The 19,857-nt window shown below is 43.3% G+C and overlaps 2 protein-coding genes across 2 annotated transcripts in view; one reads left to right on the plus strand and one right to left on the minus strand.

The window, feature by feature from the left end:
• The window catches only part of LOC143781228 (uncharacterized), a 254,177-nt gene extending 238,531 nt beyond the window's left edge, over positions 1-15,646 (plus strand). Inside the window, exon 2 of the mRNA XM_077267713.1 lies at positions 15,479-15,646. Coding sequence (XP_077123828.1) covers positions 15,479-15,516 — 38 coding nt within the window. The 3' untranslated portion in view covers positions 15,517-15,646. The remainder of the gene's footprint in view (positions 1-15,478) is intronic.
• The window catches only part of LOC143781227 (tyrosinase-like), a 301,860-nt gene extending 283,142 nt beyond the window's left edge, over positions 1-18,718 (minus strand). Inside the window, exon 1 of the mRNA XM_077267712.1 lies at positions 18,683-18,718. The gene's annotated coding sequence lies outside the window, so the exon portion shown is untranslated. The remainder of the gene's footprint in view (positions 1-18,682) is intronic.
• Positions 18,719-19,857: the final 1,139 nt, after the last annotated feature.

Consider the following 19,857-nt stretch of genomic DNA (forward strand, 5'->3'; position numbering starts at 1 on the left):
AACGCGAGCCATTGAATGCGCTGAACACAATAACTTTGTCAAACAACTGCTCTTCTTCACTCTTACCCGGAATTTCTTTTTATTTAACGGTAAGTACTTCCACCAGCTCAGGGGCACAGCGATGGGGAGCCCTTGTGCCCCCACATACGCTAACCTGTTCCTGGGCTGGTGGGAGGAAACCATTATCTTTCCGGAGGAGGATAGGTGGTGGCAGCCCCACATCAGCCTCTGGGCCAGATACATCGACGATATTTTCGTGCTGTGGTCTGGCCCAGGGGCCGACTTTGAGAGGTTTGTGAGAGAGATCAATGTTAACAAGATCGGAATGAGGTTCACGTCTGAATCCCATGAGCATACTATCGCCTTCCTGGACCTCACGATCTCAAAGAATAGTGATGGGGGTTTAAGTACCAACACCTATCGTAAACCGACTGCTACTAATAGTCTGTTGCAATGGCACAGCCACCACCCCACCCCCCTTAAGCGCGGCATACCGAAGGGGCAGTTTCTGCGTATCCGTAGGAACTGCTCTGAGGTAGACACGTTTAAACATCAAGCTGTGGAGTTACATCGAAGATTTAGAGAGAGAGGGTATCCCTCGGAAGTACTCACTAAATCATACAGGGAAGCCTTGGAGAGCGATAGGTCACTTTTACTACGAACTCGGGAGAGACCGAGAGATACTCCTGATCTGGTCAGATTGATAGGGACTTATGACAATCAGTCTGATAAAATATACCAAATCATTAGGAGACATTGGGGTGTGCTCCAAGCTGATCCGAACCTCAAGGAATTTATCTCTTCGATGCCGAATATAACATATAGAAGGGGGAGAACAATTGGGGACCGCCTGGTACACAGTTTGTATCAAAAGCCACAGGTAGCAGGCACGTGGCTTGAGAGGAAACCATTGGGCTTTTTCAGATGCGGGAGTTGTTCTAAATGCCAGTATGTTAGACAGACCAAACAATTTACGAGTGCGGCCAATGGTAGATGTTTTGATATTAGAGATTTTGGTAATTGTAAATCTACAGGGGTAATATATAAGATCACTTGCCCCTGCCCTCTTGATTACATTGGCAAGACCAAAAGGGAGTTAAGAACGAGATTTGGGGAGCATCTCGGAGATATCCGGCATAAGAGGGATACCCCACTTGCCCGACATATGAATAGGGTACATGGGGGTGCCTTGGAGGGGATCACTTTCTGTATGATTGACCTGTTGAGACCTAAGACACGAGGAGGGGATTTTGATCAAGCCCTCCTCAAACGAGAGACAGAGTGGATTTTCCGTATGCAATCCATGGCACCGGGAGGGTTGAATGAATCCCTTAACTATACGTGTTTTCTGTAATGACACATTTAATTATCTATTATTTATTTAAATATCCGCATTGCCTCTTTTGCACTTTACATTGAACAGTTGGGTACCTGATTTCTTTAACTACCATACCATGTTTCTACAGATTGTATGTAGTGGTCGACTGTGACCGACATTTGTGTCTATTTATTTTCTCCTTATCGTCTATATTGCCCAGATATGAAGGTCACCGGCTTTAGCCACATACGTAGCATTAGGGGTTTGGTGGGGTCCCCCCTTTTTTCATCTCAGCAGTGTAGGTTACTCCTTCCAGCTGTGAATGCCGCGCTTACGCCGATTTTATAGCGCTACATGTATCCATTACGCCGCTGCCGCTCTGACCATCTAGCTTAGACCAGACGCATGCGTGGTCCAGCCTAACACACCAAAGATGGCGGCGACCGAGCGTGAGTTGTCCTCTTGTGTATAGCTCCATAGCTATGGAGCGCTCTGGTGCCGCCCCTTAGTTACTGGCACTATGGGCGGCCCTGTTCGGCGGCTGTGTATCTATCATGGCGGCGCCCACGCTGTACCATGTGGCTTACATCTCCTGGTGCCTCAGTATCTGGTGTGGTATGTCAACTTATTTTTAGTTATATTATCTGTCTATTTATGCTAAGGGGTGGGAGCCCTTGGCTGGTATAGACATCGAGATTGTCCATTCCTGCTTTGTTTTTGTGGGTGGTACCAGACCCAGTTATTTCGGAAATCTGTGGAGAGGAGGGGCCTTGGGTGCCCTGCTGATTAGTCAACAGGATTTGCACCTCACCATATAAGCTCGCCCTCCGGGGTTCTAAACAGGTCTGCTCCGCTATTAGGGCACCTGCATCATTGACTATCGGTCCAGCACATCTTTTTCTGCTCCCTGAGGAACCGTATGACGGGGAAACGCGTCGGGGCGTTATACTGACAGCTAAGTGTCTCCCTTGTGGAGAATATTGTCTTCACTGGCTGTCTGTGCTAGTACTTTAATGATTTTTCTTTGGTCTAGCACACGATGCATTTGTACCAACACTGACTAATGACTACTGACTATGATTAGCACCTGCATGTGTTTTTATATATGGGGGTGTCATTACACTGTTAGCCTCTAAAAACATCAACTGCATACTATTTGTCCACCATATGCACTTTAGTCTATTCTATTTATAGTGGTGGTCAATTATAATATTTTCTTGCCAGACAGTGTTGATATGTTAAGTTTTATATCCGGACTGAATTAGGTCATTTATATCTTTTTCTACCTCCCTATTGAGGTCCCATTATTGATTTATAATAGAATCTATGCTGTAAGGATGCATTAGGACAATTATACTGAAGAAATCTATGAGTTACTCTGTAACTTTCCTTTTTGGTACATTGTCCCCATTGGGACTATGAAATAGGGAGTTGGTTAATGTTATATAGTGTGCACCTGAGTGCCTGCCTACTTGTCCTTCTTTCATTTCTTTTTATTGCTCATTGTTTTCTCCCCTTTGAGTTGGCAGGGCATTATTAGGGCCAGCAGGGGATAGCCGTCGCGGAGTGGGGGCGCCAAAATTACTATCAGGGTGCCAACCTCCACTGTCAGGCAGGGGCAGTAGGTCATTGTAGGGCTATCCATCTAGGCAGGTGCACCTATATTGCAATTTCCTATATATATTTATATATTTTGTCTGTTTTCACTGGGTAGTGGTATTTTTAAAATATCTAATTAATAAAATTAAATTTTTAAGGGGATTTATATATGTTTTTCTTTAAAAAGAAGAGGGCCCAATACTGACCCCTGTGGTACCCCACTGCTAACCGCGACCCAGTCCGAGTGTGCTCCATTAATAACCACCCTTTGTTTCCTGTCCCGGAGCCAGCTCTCAACCCACTTACACATATTTTCCCCTATCCCCATTATTCTCATTTTATGTATCAACCTTTTGTGTGGCACCGTATCAAAAGCTTTTGAAAAGTCCATATACACTATGTCTACTGGGTTCCCTTGGTCCAGTCCAGAAATTACCTCTTCATAGAAGCTGATCAGATTAGTCTGACATGAACGGTCCCTAGTAAACCCGTGCTGATACTGGGTCATAAGGTTATTCCTCCTCAGATACTCCAGTATAGTATCCCTTAGAATGCCCTCCAGGATTTTACCCACAGTAGAGGTTAAGCTTACTGGCCTATAATTACCGAGTTCAGTCTTTGTCCCCTTTTAGAATATTGGCCCCACATTTGCTAAACGCCAGTCTTGTGGTACAGACCCTGTTATTATGGAGTCTTTAAAGATTAATAATAATGGTCTATCAATGACTGTACTTAGTTCCTGCAGTACTCGGGGGTGTATCCCATCCGGGCCCAGAGATTTGTCAATTTTAGTGATTTTTAGACGCCGCCGTACTTCTTGCTGGGTTAAGCAGGTGACATTTAATGGGGAATTTTTATCACTGATCATATTGGCTGCCATGGGATTTTCTTGTGTAAATACTGATGAAAAAAAGTCATTTAGCATATTGGCTTTTTCCTCATCCTCATCCACCATTTCCCCCAGACTATTTTTAAGGGGGCCAACACTTTCATTTTTTAGTTTCTCACTATTTATGTAGTTAAAGAATATTTTGGGATTATTTTTACTCTCTCTGGCAATTAGTCTCTCTGTCTCAATCTTTGCTGCCTTGATTTTCTTTTTACAGAATTTATTTAATTTTCTATATTTATTTAATGCCTCCTCACTACCTACTTCCTTTAATTCTCTAAATGCTTTCTTTTTGTCACTTATTGTGCCCCCTACAGCTTTATTTAGCCATATTGGTTTCCTCCTATTTCTAGTATGTTTATTCCCATACGGTATATACTGTGCACAGGTCCTATCCAGGAGGCTAATAAACATCTCCCATTTTCTTTGTGTATTTTTATGTCTCAGGATATCGTCCCAGTTAATTGCACCAAGATCCTCTCTCATCCGTTGGAAATTTGCCCTCCTGAAGTTTAGTGTCCTTGTCACCCCTCTACTACACATCTTATTAAAGGATACATGAAAACTTATTATTTTGTGATCACTATTCCCCAAGTGACCCCCAACCCTTATATTTGATATGCGGTCTGGCCTGTTGGTTAGTATTAGGTCTAGCAGTGCCCCCTTTCTTGTTGGGTTACACTATTACATATAATATCTGGTGCAAGGAGGTTTAATATAGCCTCAGTTCTCAGTGTAACAGTCAGTGTCCATATTTCACAACGAATCCATGGAATACACAGAACCATTTTTGCATATGGCCACAGTGAACCAATGAGGCACAGTGGGGGAGGTATGCGTGGGTGTATATATAGACGGGTCAAGGGAACGGACCATAACCCTGATAAAGGACTGTGTCCTTCAAAACATGTCGGCTTTCTGGTCCTCTCACGTATCCGTCATTGAGAACTGGTGATGTCACTTTAACCACCCCCCCGCTTACCTTGCCACTACTGCGGCGCTTCCAGCCAGAGTGCATTGCTGGCTTGCATACTCCGGTACCACAAGGGAACACATTGCCATGGTAGGACCCTCTCAAACTCTTTTACCCTCCATACGGAGTCTGCCCCACTACTTGACCATCAAGACGTGCACTGCGCTCACCGGGAACTGAGTAAGTAGCTTACTATTCATTCATAATTACATGTATATAATGCAAAATAAAAAAAAATAAAATATACCTCCCCTTTAGCATATGTTCACACAGAGTGTTTTGGCTTTATTTTTTACTTTAACATTTGTGAGGGCTATCACTCCTACATTGGGGATTTCCCTCCCTCATGCCAAATACTTAGCACGATAGTGGAATACATATTCCCCATCCCTTTACAATGCAGCTAAAACATGCTCATTTGAATTTTGGGCTTTGCCCGCCACCACCCCCATGTCCACCCCCATGTCATTATGCGGTCCTCACTAACAATTAGCAGAGTGCCAGCAGGTGCCATGAAACCTGAGTTTGGTAAGGGCCACAGTTAATTTTAGCCACCGAATCCCAATGGTACAACTGTCACAGCGGGTGAAGCCAAAAGCATTAGAATTAAATTCTGAATACAGTGTAACAAGCATGGGCCTGTATTGTGGTCAGTCTGTCAGGCCTGGAACCCATGTCAGAAACATGTTCAAGCCTCATTTTACTTGGAAGCAGCCTCCTCAATGGAAAGAGCCAGGAGTGCCATTGAGCAATCTGCACAAGCCCATGCATATTCTCTTGGTTTCATAAATAGCGTATCTTTATCTAGCTGTTGTGCGACTGCCGCAAAGCCTTCAGAGATACGCAAATGTGACTATTTATCTCTAATTTTTGTGAGACTGCTGTTGCCATGTGTAATAGAGCTCATATCTTAAAAAGAATTGCCACACGTTGATAGATATATTGAATTTATTCATAACACCTCTGTGAGGCAACTTGTCAAAAATAAAGCCAGGATTTTTTTTCATAAGCATAATGCATTCAATATAAGAAAAAGTGACGTTAAGGGACGTGGATGTGGTGGTACCCACCAAGGCCATGTGACAGATCAGAAGGTGACTGAATCTCGTTCTAGCTTCCTGTCAAAATGTGGTCATCACGGTACACCGTTGACAAACTAAGACAATTGCCAGGATTTTGTGGGTTGGCTGGCAGACAAAGGCTCCAGTGTGTTGACAAGCAGCACCATGTAGTCTTCCACAGTTTCAGTAGCCAAGAGGCTGGGCCTCTGAATCCTCGACCTGGTCCTCCTTCCTCCCACCAGCAAGTGTCCCAAGAGACTTAAAGCCTCAATGCTGGCCACTTTGAGGAACTGTTTACGTTCCCTTTGTAATTTGTCAGGCCTCTCAATGTGCACCATTAAAGAGGGTCATGAGAACCTGGAGTGCAGTGATGCCCAAACATTTGAGCACCATGGCCAGGAGAAAGCCATGTTAGGGAAGGTCAATTCATGTCTGAAGAGGTGGAGGACAATCATGACGCACAGTTGCCATCAGGTCAGCCTAAAATCACAACTCAGATTGAGGATCAGATAGAGGAATTGGAAGATGACGTGGTCAATGATGAGGCCACTGATCCAGAGGGAGAACTCTGTCAACTGTTCCACAGAGCCCCCGCACTCGCCTAGATAACAGGCCAAGGGTGAGTTGTTCCTCTGTATGGCAGTTTTTTTGGGAAATTCCTTCAGACAAAACAACTGTGATTTGCATCATCTGCCAAACCAAGCTAAGAAAAGGCAAGAACACTGCCAACCTGAGCACCACCAGAGTGCAAAAGCACATGGCAGCCAAGCACCCCAGTAAGTGGGCAGAACTCCTGGGTACAAAATCTTTGTCTGATGGTGAGACCACTGCCCCTTTCCCTGTGTTACAGCCTTCCCAATCTGCTGACCATGCAGCAGGCGTTGATGTCTCCTGCATACAGCCTGCAGTTGCATAGGCACAACAGTCAGAAACCATGTCCAGTTCATTGTCCCAATGCAGTGTTTACTTGTCCCTGTCCAAGACATTTAAATGGAAAGTAGAAATATCAACCCACCCACAGGCCAAAACACTAAACACCCACATAGGCAGATTTGTAGCCCTGGAAATGTTGCTGTTTCGACTTGTGGGAACTGAGTCTTTTCGCAACCTCAGTGTGCTGTCAGCGCATTACATCAGCAGTTGTGTTCATCTGTTGTCTGGCCAATGCTGTCACAGGGAAGGTCTACTTTACCACAGACATGAAGACAAGTTCTTGTGGACAGGGATGCTACATTTCCCTTATGACACATTGGCTGAACCTGGTGAAGTCTGGGACAGAGTCAGAGGCTGGGATATCACACATCTTACACACACCAAGAATAGCGGTCCCAAATTCCATCAGGGTTTCAGTCTCCTTGTATTAAAATTCCTGTCTCTCCTCCTCCTCCTCATCGAAAGTAGCCTCCCCATCACTCCCCAGTGTCAGATCTTTCGGAACTCCTAAAGTGAACCCGCAGAACCACCACAACGAACCTCCCAAGAGTGAGCTGGCCTGGTGGACCACCCCCAATACAGGGAGTGTTAGGGGCAGGCCCGAGGGAGACTATTGCCACAGAAGCTGATACCCGGGGACAGGAAGTAGGAGCGTAAAAGACGCAGAACTGGCTATGACGGAGGCACAGGACAGACTGGCAATGACTGAGACTAAGGATAGGCAGGATGTGGGGGACGCCCAGGACAGACTGGATATGGCGGACGCCCAAGATGGACAGGATATGGCAGAAACACAGGTCAGGCAGGGTATGGCGGAACCACAGGACAGGCAGGGTATGGCAGAAACACAGGACAGAGCAAGGTATGAAGGGAACTGGGTCAAATGAGGACAAATGACAATCAGGCAAGGAGGCAGAGGAAGAGTTACCTTAAATAGAAGAGATGCAGAAGGACTTCCGGGTCCTCCAGGGTCAAAGAGAGGAGAAGCAGCGTGCCAGTATATCAAAGAGGAAGTGCGCGTGCGCAGAGGGAGATGGAGTGCGCACGCGCACCCGACGGACACCAGGAAGCTGCAGTGAATCAGGAGAAGAAGAAAGAACTTGCGCCTGCAGTAGGAGCCCGCCGGAGAGGGTAAGTATGTCGGCAAGCGGGGGCAGAGCGGAAGGCGGGGTGGCAGGAACGGCGGCGCTGAGCGGCGCCATGACTCTCAGCTGGGAGATCCGAAGCTCACAATGCAGCCGATCTATTAAAGGTGATAAAAGAACAGACCAATCAGTGGCTCTCTCCGCTGAACTTCCAACCAAGTCTGGTTGTGTGCGATAATGGGTGTAACTTGGTAGTGAATTTAAAACTTTCAAGCTGGTACACTTTCCATGCATGGCCCACATGGGTGTATAGCGTTTTTTAAAAACATACCCTAACTTGCCGGACCTATTTGCCAAGGTGTGCCGTGTTAGCTCCCATTTCCGAAAGTCATCTCAGGCTTTCGGCGGACAAGCTTTGCTGCAGCAGCGCTTTAATTTGCCTCATCACTGACCGATTTGTGACCTGCCCACACGCTATAATTCGACCTTTAATAATAATAATAATAATAATAATAAAAAATAATTTATTTCTATAGAGCCAACATATTCCACAGCACTTTACATTTTAGAGGGGACTTGTGCAGACAATAAAAGACATTGCAACATAACAATTATCACAGAAACAACAGATGCCAAGAGGAATGAGGGCCCTGCTCACAAGTCTACAATCTATGAGGAAATAGGGGAGACACGAAAGGTGGATAGTAACAATTGCTTTCATTGTTCTGACCAGCCATAATGTAATAAATCGGGTGTTCATGTAATGCTTCACGAACCGGTTACCAACCAGTATGTGCAACCAGTATGTGTAAAAGTACAGACACAGAGGGATATTAAATGCATAAAGTGTGTGAGAACAAGATACAAGGATCCTGGTTATGAGGAAAATTTTGAATGGGCAACACAGGGATAGTTAGATAAATGTGTAGAGGAGGTAGGCAGTTCATATGTTGGCAAGGCTTAGTGTTGTGAATTCTGCTCTTGGGCTCCCTCCGGTGGTTGTTTGTGATAGTGCAGTTGTCTCTGGGTTGTAGTCCAGGGCAGGTGTTTCTGCTGATTGCAGCTCTATTCGGTATTTAGGTGTGCTGGATTCATTAGTCAGTGCCAGTTGTCCATTGTTCTTGGAGGGTTTACATCCCTGTCTGGATCCTTCTGCTCTGCTGCCAATTCAGCCAAGATAAGTGTCTGGTTTATTTTCCTGCAGCACACATGCAGTGTGCTTTTCAGTTCTGAGCAATTCATTGTTTTGTCTTGTCCAGCTTAGACTTGTTTGGATTTTTTCAGTCATGCTGGATTCTCTGGAGATGCAGATATACTTTCTATGTCTTTAGTTAGATGTGGAATTTTTGTATTTTCTGCTGTGGATATTTTCAGAGTTTTAATACTGACCGCTTAGTACTCTGTCCTATCCTTTACTATTTAGCTAGAAGTGCCTCTTTTGCTAAATTCTGTTTTCAGCCTGTTTGTGTCTTTACTCTTATATTCACCGTCAATATTTGTGGGGGGCTGCCTATCCTTTGGGGTTTCTGCTCTGAGGCAAGATAGAATTCCCATTTCCATCTATAGGGTTATTTAGTCCTCCGGCTGTGTCGAGGTGTCTAGGATGTGTTAGGTACACCCCACGGCTACTTCTAGTTGCGGTGTCAGTTTAGGGTTGCAGTCTGTACAGGTACCACCTTCTCCAGAGAAGGTCTCATGTGGCTCCAAGGCCACCGGATCATAACAGCTTAGTGAGCAGCAGAGAACAGTGTCTGAATTCCAGCTTCTCAATGTCCATTAGAGTAACACTCAGCCCCCACACATAACAACTGCTGAGTGGATGTGGATTGATGACATTTCTGAGGTTCTTCAAAATTTTGAGTACTGTACCAAGATGGTGCTGATTAAACTATTGTCAGTGTAACCATCCCGCTGCTCTGTCTATTAAAACGTTTCCTGAAGAATCTCAAAGAGGAAGCTTTGAATGGCGAGCAGGTGGCTATGGAGCAAGATTTTACAGTGGCTGATACCACACAGCCCAGCCTCACACAATGTTCTCAAACCACATTAGGGGATGTGGAGGAGGAGGATATTTTGCTCTGCGCTACAGAGGGGACTCACAATTCCAGCTTCATGCCTGTCCAGCATGGATGGCCTGGAGAGGAGGAGGAGGTGTTATGTTGTGAGGAGGAGAGGATGGTTAGTGCTCTTCCTGGTGAGGACACTGAACATGTGACTCTTTGTAGTCTGCCACACATGGCAGAGTTCATACCCAGATGCCTTTCCCATGACCCTTTCTTGAAACACATTTTGTCCAACATGAAATACTGGCTGGCCACCTTTCTTGACCCATGGTACAGGGAGAAATTTGCGTCTCTCGTGTCAGAGGCAGACATGCCATTTTCAGTGAATGCATGCCAGAGGGCCATGGTGGAAGACTTTCTAAATAGATTACCCTCAGACAATGCTGCTGGCAGAGGTACTGGATATTTTCACCCACAAGGACACATTTTCATGAGACTATCTCATCAGCAAGGGCTTTCTGTGGGTGTAACTATGACGAGGCGGGAGAAGTTGACCAAGATGGTGGAGGACTACTTAAGTGACCATACCAGCATCCTTCCTGAATCTTCAGTGCCCTTTAACTTTTGGTTTTCCACATTTGGCCCGACCTCTCCTTTTACACTTTGGGAAATTATCTTAACATTAGTGTTGAGCATTCCAATACCGCAAGTATCGGGTATCGGCCGATATTTGCTGTATCGGAATTCCGATACCGAGATCCGATACTTTTGTGATATCGGGAATCGGTATCGGGATCGATATTAATGTATAAAATAAAGAATAAAAATAAAAAATATTGATATACTCACCTCTCCGACGCAGCCTGGACCTTACCGATGTAACCGCCAGCCTCCGTTCATAAGAATGAGCACTTGAAAGTCCTTAGATGACGTCGTGGCCTGTGATTGGTCGCGAAGCGGTCACGTGACCGCAACGCGACCAATCACAAGCCGTGACGTCATCTAAGGTCTTTCAAGCGCTCATTCTTATGAACGGAGGCTGGCGGTTACATTGGTAAGGTCCAGGCTGCGTCGGAGAGGTGAGTATATCAATATTTTTTATTTGTATTCTTTATTTTACACATTAATATGGATCTCAGGGCCTGAAGGGGAGTTTCCTCTCCTTCAGACCCTGGGAACCATCAGGATACCTTCCGATACTTGGTGTCCCATTGACTTGTATTGGTATCGGGTATCGGTATCGGCGATATCCGATACTTTTCGGGTATCGGCCGATACTATCCAATACCGATACTTTCAAGTATCGGACGGTATCGCTCAACACTACTTAACATCCATCCCTTACCATCCAAACTCATTTTATTCATTAAATCACCTCCTCCTCCTGCAACAAGTACTTAGTGGTCATGTATGTATACCCCATGGCTAATGTTTTGTACTTTGTGAAAACGTGGCACATTGTGCAATGGTGAAACGTACTTCCAAAGACATACTGATAGGGAATTTTAGATTGTGAGCCTCAATGGGGACAGCGATGATAATGTGTGCAACCTGTAAAGCGCTGCGGAATATGTTAGCGCTATATAAAAATAAAGATTATTTTATTTTATTACTCCCTATCGATTGCCTTGCTGACAAACTCCAACAGTGGAGTAATGAAGATTATTGCCCCTGCTAAATTGTCAAGTACGATTATCTATATCCGGATTGCGCCAGTCGCACAACTGCTAGATAAAGAAATGCTAGTTTTTAAAACAATAGAAAATTATGATTTTTTTCAATCGTCTTGCTGACACACTCCAAATACAGAGTAATGAAAATTATTGCCCCTGCTAAATTGTCACGTACGATTATCTCTCAGATTGTGCCAGTCGCACAACCGCTAGACAAATGTTAGGAATTTTAAGTGGAAAATAGCAGAGAGCCGCAGCATATACTTGCAAGAGAACACCCAGCAGCCTGCCTTTCACCCACCCCCCTAACAAATCTCTCCCTACTTAAATCCCCACCTAACAAACATGTCATCTCTTGACAATCTTCAGCTCTTAAAAGAGCTTTTTGCAATAAATAATGCTCACTGTAACGTTCTATCACTCTCCCTACGCTACTTTCACTCTCTCTATGCTGAAACTATGCTCTCCCTATGCTGTTTCTGGCTGCAATGAGTACAAGATGGCGCTGGCCTTACTGAGAGTGACAAGCCAGCCCAGCATGCTCATTGATTGCAAATAAAGTGCCAAAGATGCTGGGTAGGTCACTCGAATATACCGAGGGGAATTTCTAATTACTCGCAGAGTGACAAATAGTCCGAAAACTGTACTATTTGTGTAACAAATAGTGCTGAATGTACGCATTCCTTGTGTCAAGCCACTCATGACCAATAGACAATGCCAGAAGCATCTTACCTGAGCCAAGGAGAAAAAGAACTGGACTGTTGCTCAGTGTTCCAAGGTGTTGTTTTCAGGTGAAAGTAAATTTTGGATATACTGTAAATCAAGGTCCCAGAGTCTGGAGGAAGAGTGGAGAGTCCATAATCCAAGCTGCTGGAGGTCTAGTATGAAACTTCCACAATCAGTGATGGTTTGGGCAGCCATGTCATCTGCTGGTGTAGGTCCACTGTGTTTTATCAAGACCAAAGTCAGCGCAGTCATCTACTAGGACATTTTAGAGCACGTCATGCTTCCCTCTGCTGACAAGCTTTATGGAGATGGAAAATTCATTCTCCAGCAGAACTTGGCACCTGTCCACACTGCCAGAAGTACCAATGCCTGATTTATAAGCAACAGTATCACTGGGCTTGATTGGCAGCAAACTCACCTTACCTTAACCCCATAGAGAATCTATGGGGTATTGTCAAAAGGAAGATGAGCGACACCACACCCAACAATGCAGATGAGCTGATGGCTGCTATCAAAGCAACCTGGGCTTCCATAACACCTCAGCAGTCAGTGCCACAGGTTCATCGCCTCCATGCCACGCCTCATTGATGCAGTAATTGATGCAAAAGGAGCCTCGACCAAGTATTGAGTGCATTTACTGAACATACATTTCAGTAGGCCATAATCATCAACATTAACAGAAATAAACACTTGAAATAGATCACTCTGTGTGTAATGACTCTATAGAATATATGAGTTTCACTTTTTGTATTGAAGAATTGAAATAAATTCACTTTTTTATAATATTCTAATTTTGTGAGAAGCTCCTGTATATCCACCAAGATTCCTTATTGAGGAGCTTTCTATGGTGGGCCCCTCCTCTTGGTGGTTTTAGAACTTTTTCGATACCTATGACTCTATGTAGTATCCGCATTGTGGAATGAGGAAAAATGTTTAGAAGCCATTTTGTTTGTGGCGTCTGAGAAGTGGCGTCTTATTCTCACTTGAAGTTAATTTGTTGTACAACTGACATATTGTAAGTTACAAGATGTACAAATTACTATAGAAACATCATATTTGATATTACAATTTGCACATTTATTAATTCTGCATGATTTATTTGTAACTGTAGAGTAAAATTCCTTAGCATTTTCCATAAGATTGCAGCATGTACATACTCTATGTTCACACTATATGACCCCACCGCGTGGAGCCAAGTTTTATCCATATTCATCTGTTAGTTTTGATATAGACTAGGGGATAGGAGGTTTCCCAGAAGAGGTGCCTTCTAGTGGAATATCTGACTGGATTATTAAGAATATTTTTTAAATTTATCATTTTGATATAAAATGGGAATATATTTTTGTATAATCTCCTTAATTTCTAAGAACTGTGGGCTATACTATGTAACAAATGAAACTGGATGGTGCAGAGAGTCATTTTCTTTTATAGTTTTATTTTTCTCTTTCCACATATTGTCTCTGTTGCTTTGGGTTCCTGCAGCTCTTGCCCGGTCCATCATCCACTGAGCGAATCCTCCTTCTCTGAGTCTATTGTTCACTTTAAGAGCTTCCTCATTGAAGGTGACATCCTGAGAACTATTTCTCCAAGCACTGATGCATTCACCCAGTGGGATATTTTTTATGGTTTGTTTTGAGTGACAAGATGTAGCATAAAGTGTAGAGTTGGAGGTTGCACTTTTCCTGAATAAGTCCCTCTTGCAAAAATTTCAAAGAAATATCAAGAAAATCAATATTATTGGATTGTATATTAAACGTAAAACCAAAGTTCATATCATTATGGTTCAGCCATGTCAAAAATTCTACGGCTGCCTCCTCGGTCCCCTCCTATATCAGGAGAAGGTTGTCCATATAACGGCCATACCACCTGATATGGGAGCGGAGGTCAGACGCAGACGACAAAACATGTCTCCTCCCAAATTGCCATGTAAATATTTGCTATTGACGGTGAAAAGCTCGCGCCCATTGGGGCTCCCTGTTTCTGAATGTAGAAATTACCATTAAACAAAAAATAATTGTGTAATAACAAAAATTCTGCATCCCTTTGGATAAATTCTTATATGGATGCAGTATAATTACTATAAAGTTTTAAAAAAGAGCCAAAGATTTAATCGCCAAGGCATGAAGAATACTGGGATATAGGTCAATGATGCCCTCATGATAACCATATACAACGTTCTGGCCAACAGGAACCATCCCGGGATGACATTACATGTTTAGTATCTTTTAAGTAGCTAGGAATGTTTTTTTACAAGGTGCTGAAGGTACATATCTAACCAAGAACTAAGATTTTCCCCTAAACTGCCTAGCCCTGCTACTATGGGAAGTAGAGGGGGAGGAAATTGACCCTTATGGATTTTGGGAAGGGAGTGAAAAATGGGGGTAACTGGAAAATGTACTAATAAATCTTTTGACAATTTATCCGTCAAAGCTCCCATTTCGACACCCTCCTGTAATAAATTTTCTAAAACCTTTAAAAAACTTAGAAAGTAAGATCAAAACTCAAGCTTTGATACATTTGATTATCTAGCAACATATCCATATTTAATTTATCATATAGTCCTGCATTCAGAATTACCACGGCTCCCCCTAATCCGCTCTTCGTATCACCATGTCTTTATTAGCTGAGAGTTCTTTCATTGCTCTTTTTTCATTCCTAGACAAATTAGATGTGGATTGATCTTTTCTGATTTTTTTCTTTTAATAAATGCAAGTCTGTTTCCACTAATTCCTGAAAGTCATCAAGGACTGCTGAGCGGGTCTGCAGGGGAAAAAATATGGATTTTTTGTTCTGTATCCAGAATTCATGTCCAGTGTATTATCCAGAGAATCTGCAGCCAATTGTCGAAGGGTGTGAATTGAACTTTGCTCCTCAAAGCTAAGAATATTACAAATAGACGTCCTTTATTCCTTGTTGGTTTCGTTGGAAATAATTCACGATCTCTCTTCCTCCTCTGGAAAATGGCAGTGCAAAGTGCAGTTCCTAGCAAATTTATTAACATCTAGAATGGTTTTATATACCTCGAATTCATTGGTAGGTGAAAACGATAATCCTTTGGATAATAGTTGAGGCTGAGGATCACTGATGATATAGCTTGACAAATTGACTAGTGGAAGATTACGGTTTGTTCAGTCTCTGTATCTATTTCCTAGTGTTTAAAGAAGTGCTTTTTATGTTTCTTCCCACCTTTCCACCTCCTTTTCCATTTTTTGTTTCAGAATGTGGACGAAGATCTTTACAAGTCCCTTTGCTGTAAACCATATTGCGTCTCGTAGTGCTGGAGGTGGATCCTCTGAGGTGTAGTATTCAGAACTGTCTACTGAAGAGTCAATCTTATTAAAGCTGACTTTTTTATTTGGCTTTTTATCCATTTGAGTGTGTCTATTATGCCCATGTCTCTTAAGATTTGATTTTGAGGGGGATTTGTTGAGTGGCTCCATTGCATTTCCACAAGTAGACTTCATCTTTAATATAGTCATTGTGATCTCTTTTGAACTTATGTTTTTTAGTGGCCATAATTTTCTCCTCTAGGTGTAAAATCTTTTCCTTCATGGATTTATTAAGAATGTCATGTTGTTTAGAAGATGAATAATCTTTCATTAATGATTCTTAAATCCATAATCTCTTTTTAACCTCTGTAAGAGTATGTTCCTCTTCCTCTATGACCAATTTAATTAGCTGGCAGGAGCAGTCAGTGAGGGTATGCTGCCATTGAGGGTATCCTACCATTGAGGGTATCCTACCATTGAGGGAATCCTACCATTGAGGGAATCCTACCATTGAGGGTATCCTGCCATTGAGGGTATCCTGCCATTGACGGTATCCTACCATTGAGGGTATCCTGCCATTGAGGGTATCCTACCATTGAGGGAGTACTACCATTGAGGGTATCATGCCATTGAGGGTATCCTGCCATTGAGGGTATCCTGCCATTGACGGTATCCTACCATTGAGGGTATCCTGCCATTGAGGGTATCCTGCCATTGAGGGTATCCTGACATTGAGGGTACCCTACTATTGAGGATATCCTACCATTGAGGGTATCCTACCATTGAGGGTTTCCTAGCATTGAGGGAATCCTACCATTGAGGGTATCCTGCCATTGAGGGTATCCTGACATTGACGGTATCCTACCATTGAGGGTGTCCTGCCATTGAGGGTATCCTACAATTGAGGGTACCTTACTATTGAGGGTATCCTACCATTGAGGATATCCTGCCATTGAGAGTATCCTGCCATTACTGGAAAGGAATCTGAATAAATAGTTGTGGCTATTTTCTTTAATCTAAGGCCCCGAGGAATCATATGTTTCTCTAGATATGAATGGAGAGTGGTGCAATCACACCAAATTTTCATCTATTTTATTGAAAGGTTTTCCATGTTGGACATATGTAAATTAAGATCTGTGTTTGGAAAGAAGTGCTCGTCAGGTTGAAAAGAAAATATCAGAGCAGCTTTATTGTTCCTCTGAACATCGTCATCATCACAAAGCAGATGGGAGGTTGATGGATCTGCAGCCTCAGTAGAGGTGGGCTGTGACATGCTGTAAAAAATGTTCAATCTGTGATCAGATATATCAAAATAAAACTCCCAGAAGTAGTTGGAGTACAATGTCTTTATACCAGATAAAGAGACAATATCATGGAATGATGAATACTCCCATCAGCAGCTCCTGCTTTTGCTGTTATTAGCAGCAGTCGTCGGCTGATGGAAGCAGTAGTCCCATCAGCTGACACCAGTGACCAGAGCTAAACATTATACCTCCGATCACAGCTGCGTGCTCACGCTATCATTTGACAACATGGGAACCGCGTCTCTCTGACCACCGGTGATGATTTTACTGCCAATCAGAAGCAGTGTTTGCCGCACTGTCATGCACATAACAATGTGTGACAGGCACCCGGTGTACAGGGGTCCGAACCTGAACAGTAACATGGACTTCCTGGTGAAGTCCGTGTTCTGTGTCCGTTCCCGAACAGTAGGTGTTCGGTATAGATGCTGAACTTTACTGTTCGGCTTTGCCCATTTCTACTTATCACTATACACGCTGGAGCTTGCTTCTCCGGGTGCCACACACCGAGACTTGGCACCTCCATGACACATATCTTCTACCTGTTCAGCTGCCACTTTCCAACAGATATGGGATCCATGTAATATTATGATATGGATTAAACCTATCATGACACTTAGACATCTTTTCTAAAGACTAAATACATGTAATTACATATACTAACACACAGATATAAGAGCCATATTACATAGATACATAGTTAATATGTTAGAAAAAAAATGTCCTTAAAATTAAACTGAGGGATGGGAAAGGGTACAATGGAGAGGTATGCGTACAACCACAATGCAAGATCCAATTCGCCCCAGAAGAGCTCACATTTCCCTCCTAATACCAATTGTCAATTGGACCAAATATTCAGAAAATAACTTTCCACATTTACAGAATTATTGATGTTATTTCCTTATCTTTGGAGCTCCTGAGGGTGGCTGTCCCACAGACGAATAGCTCTCATGGTGCAGAAACCTTACTTTCTTTGGAGACTAACTTCGTCTCACTCCAGGCGGTGATAGTGCCCCTTGTCATTTGGTGATGCTGTAAATGTGCCAGGTTTTGACCATATTTTTTGTAGAAGCCATTTATGTTCTTGTACAAATTAATCATGTTGCCCCTTAAACATCTCGTCTCAATAGTAAATAAATGTAATTCGTTTCGTCGTTTCTCATAACTAAGCTCCTTCACCGCACATCAGTTTAGAAGCTCTTTTTTTACCATTTCTAGCTCCATGATTTCTATGAATTGGTGCCCAGAACTGAGCTGCATATTCCAGATGAGGTGGCACTAATGCTTTGCACAGTGATCGCATTATGTCCCTGCCCGGTGAGGCCATACCTCTATCACGGCCTTTGAAGCCGCCGATTGACATTGTGCTATTTAGTAGGTGATGTACAAGTAAACCCAAATATCAAACATGAATTGGCCAATTTATGCAATACGTATTCTCAGTTTTTTATTTTCTAGTGCAGTAATGCAATTCGATTTTCATATTTCATGTTTGCATGCTATATTGCTACAGAGTGCGGCTTTATTTCTTAAGTTGTACAAGTAAACCCAGACGCTTCTCTACGAGTGACTCTCCTAGACTTATATATGGAGCTCACGCCTAATAGACAGATATAAGAGCCATGTAATATCAGGATAAAGACAAGTATTAGAGAACTAGACTACATCTAGACACTTACATTTGGGGCATTTGGTGAGTGAGTGTTCTCTCTCTGGTTATTTCACAAATGCTCTCCATTTTTCTTTTGATCTTTTATCTCCTATATCTTTCATGTCTGCTGTTTTTCCTCTCTTATTTCTATTATGTAGATGCCCCCTCCCCTGGATATAAGTAAGGTAATGCTGGACATACCTTGCCTTCAGGCCTGTGGTCACGGCTTATGCACTCCTAGGTGCCAGGATCCCAGTTTATAAGGCTTTGGGCAGGGAGGTGACGGCTAGAGAACAGCCCTAATGTGACTGCAAATGTCTTGAGCTCCTAATTCCTCTGCTTAGTCACAAGGAAGCACATTAGTGGCTCATCCCAGCCACAGTCTCCCAGCGCAGCTTCGGAGAAGCCGAGATTTCTGTAGTCAACCACCCTGCACAGACCTCATGAAGGCAGATCTATCTGCACAGCAGGGGCCTCGCTCCCGGCCTAGAAAGCGAGGTACACACATCACACACTGAGGCCCAGTGTTTAGGACTATCCCTTGATCTCTCTCCGCTTGTTCGTGTAGACGCACAGAGTGAGAGAAGTCCCTTAAGGATCCCATATGGTACAATTTCACTTTCATGGAGTCCACACATGATGTTTGCTTGTATTTGATCACTTGTAGGGTTTGGACTCATGCTGACTTCAGCCATTTCTTCACAAGTTGTGTGATCACTATCAGTTTCCTCTTTAGGAAGTGGGGCTGGTGTAACCTTAGATTTAGTGCAGCATACACATCTTAGGGCTTGTTCACACATTGGGTTTTTGCCATGTTTTTTCCCGTGTTTTTTCCCGTGTTTTTTCCCTGCATTTTCAAGGATAGAAAACGCTGCACTTTACAGTACCAGTAAAATGATTGAGATTTCTGAGATTTAATCATAGAATCATAGAATGGTAGAGTTGGAAGGGACTTCCTGGGTCATCTGGTCCAACCCCCTGCTCAAAGCAGGATTCACTCAATCATCTCAGACAGATGTCTGTCCAGCCTCTGTGTGAAGACTTCCATGGAAGGAGAACTCACCACCTCTCGTGGCCGCCTGTTACACTCATTGATCACCCTAAGTGTCAAAAAGTTTTTTCTAATATCTAATCTGTGTCTCCTCCCATTCAGTTTCATCCCATTGTTTCTAGTCTTTCCTTGTGCAAATGAGAATAAAGATCATCCCTCTACACTGTGACAGCCCTTGAGATATTTGTAGACAGCTGTTAAGTCTCCTGTCAGTCTTCTTTTTTGCAACTAAACATTCCCAAATCCTGTAACCGTTCCTTGTGAGCTCCTCGTGTTTTCTCCCTCTACTAACCTATCTTTGCCTGACATTGCCATCTCCGTGTGA

The sequence above is a fragment of the Ranitomeya variabilis genome, chromosome 6, assembly GCF_051348905.1.
Source record: "Ranitomeya variabilis isolate aRanVar5 chromosome 6, aRanVar5.hap1, whole genome shotgun sequence".
Lineage (NCBI taxonomy): Eukaryota > Metazoa > Chordata > Amphibia > Anura > Dendrobatidae > Ranitomeya > Ranitomeya variabilis.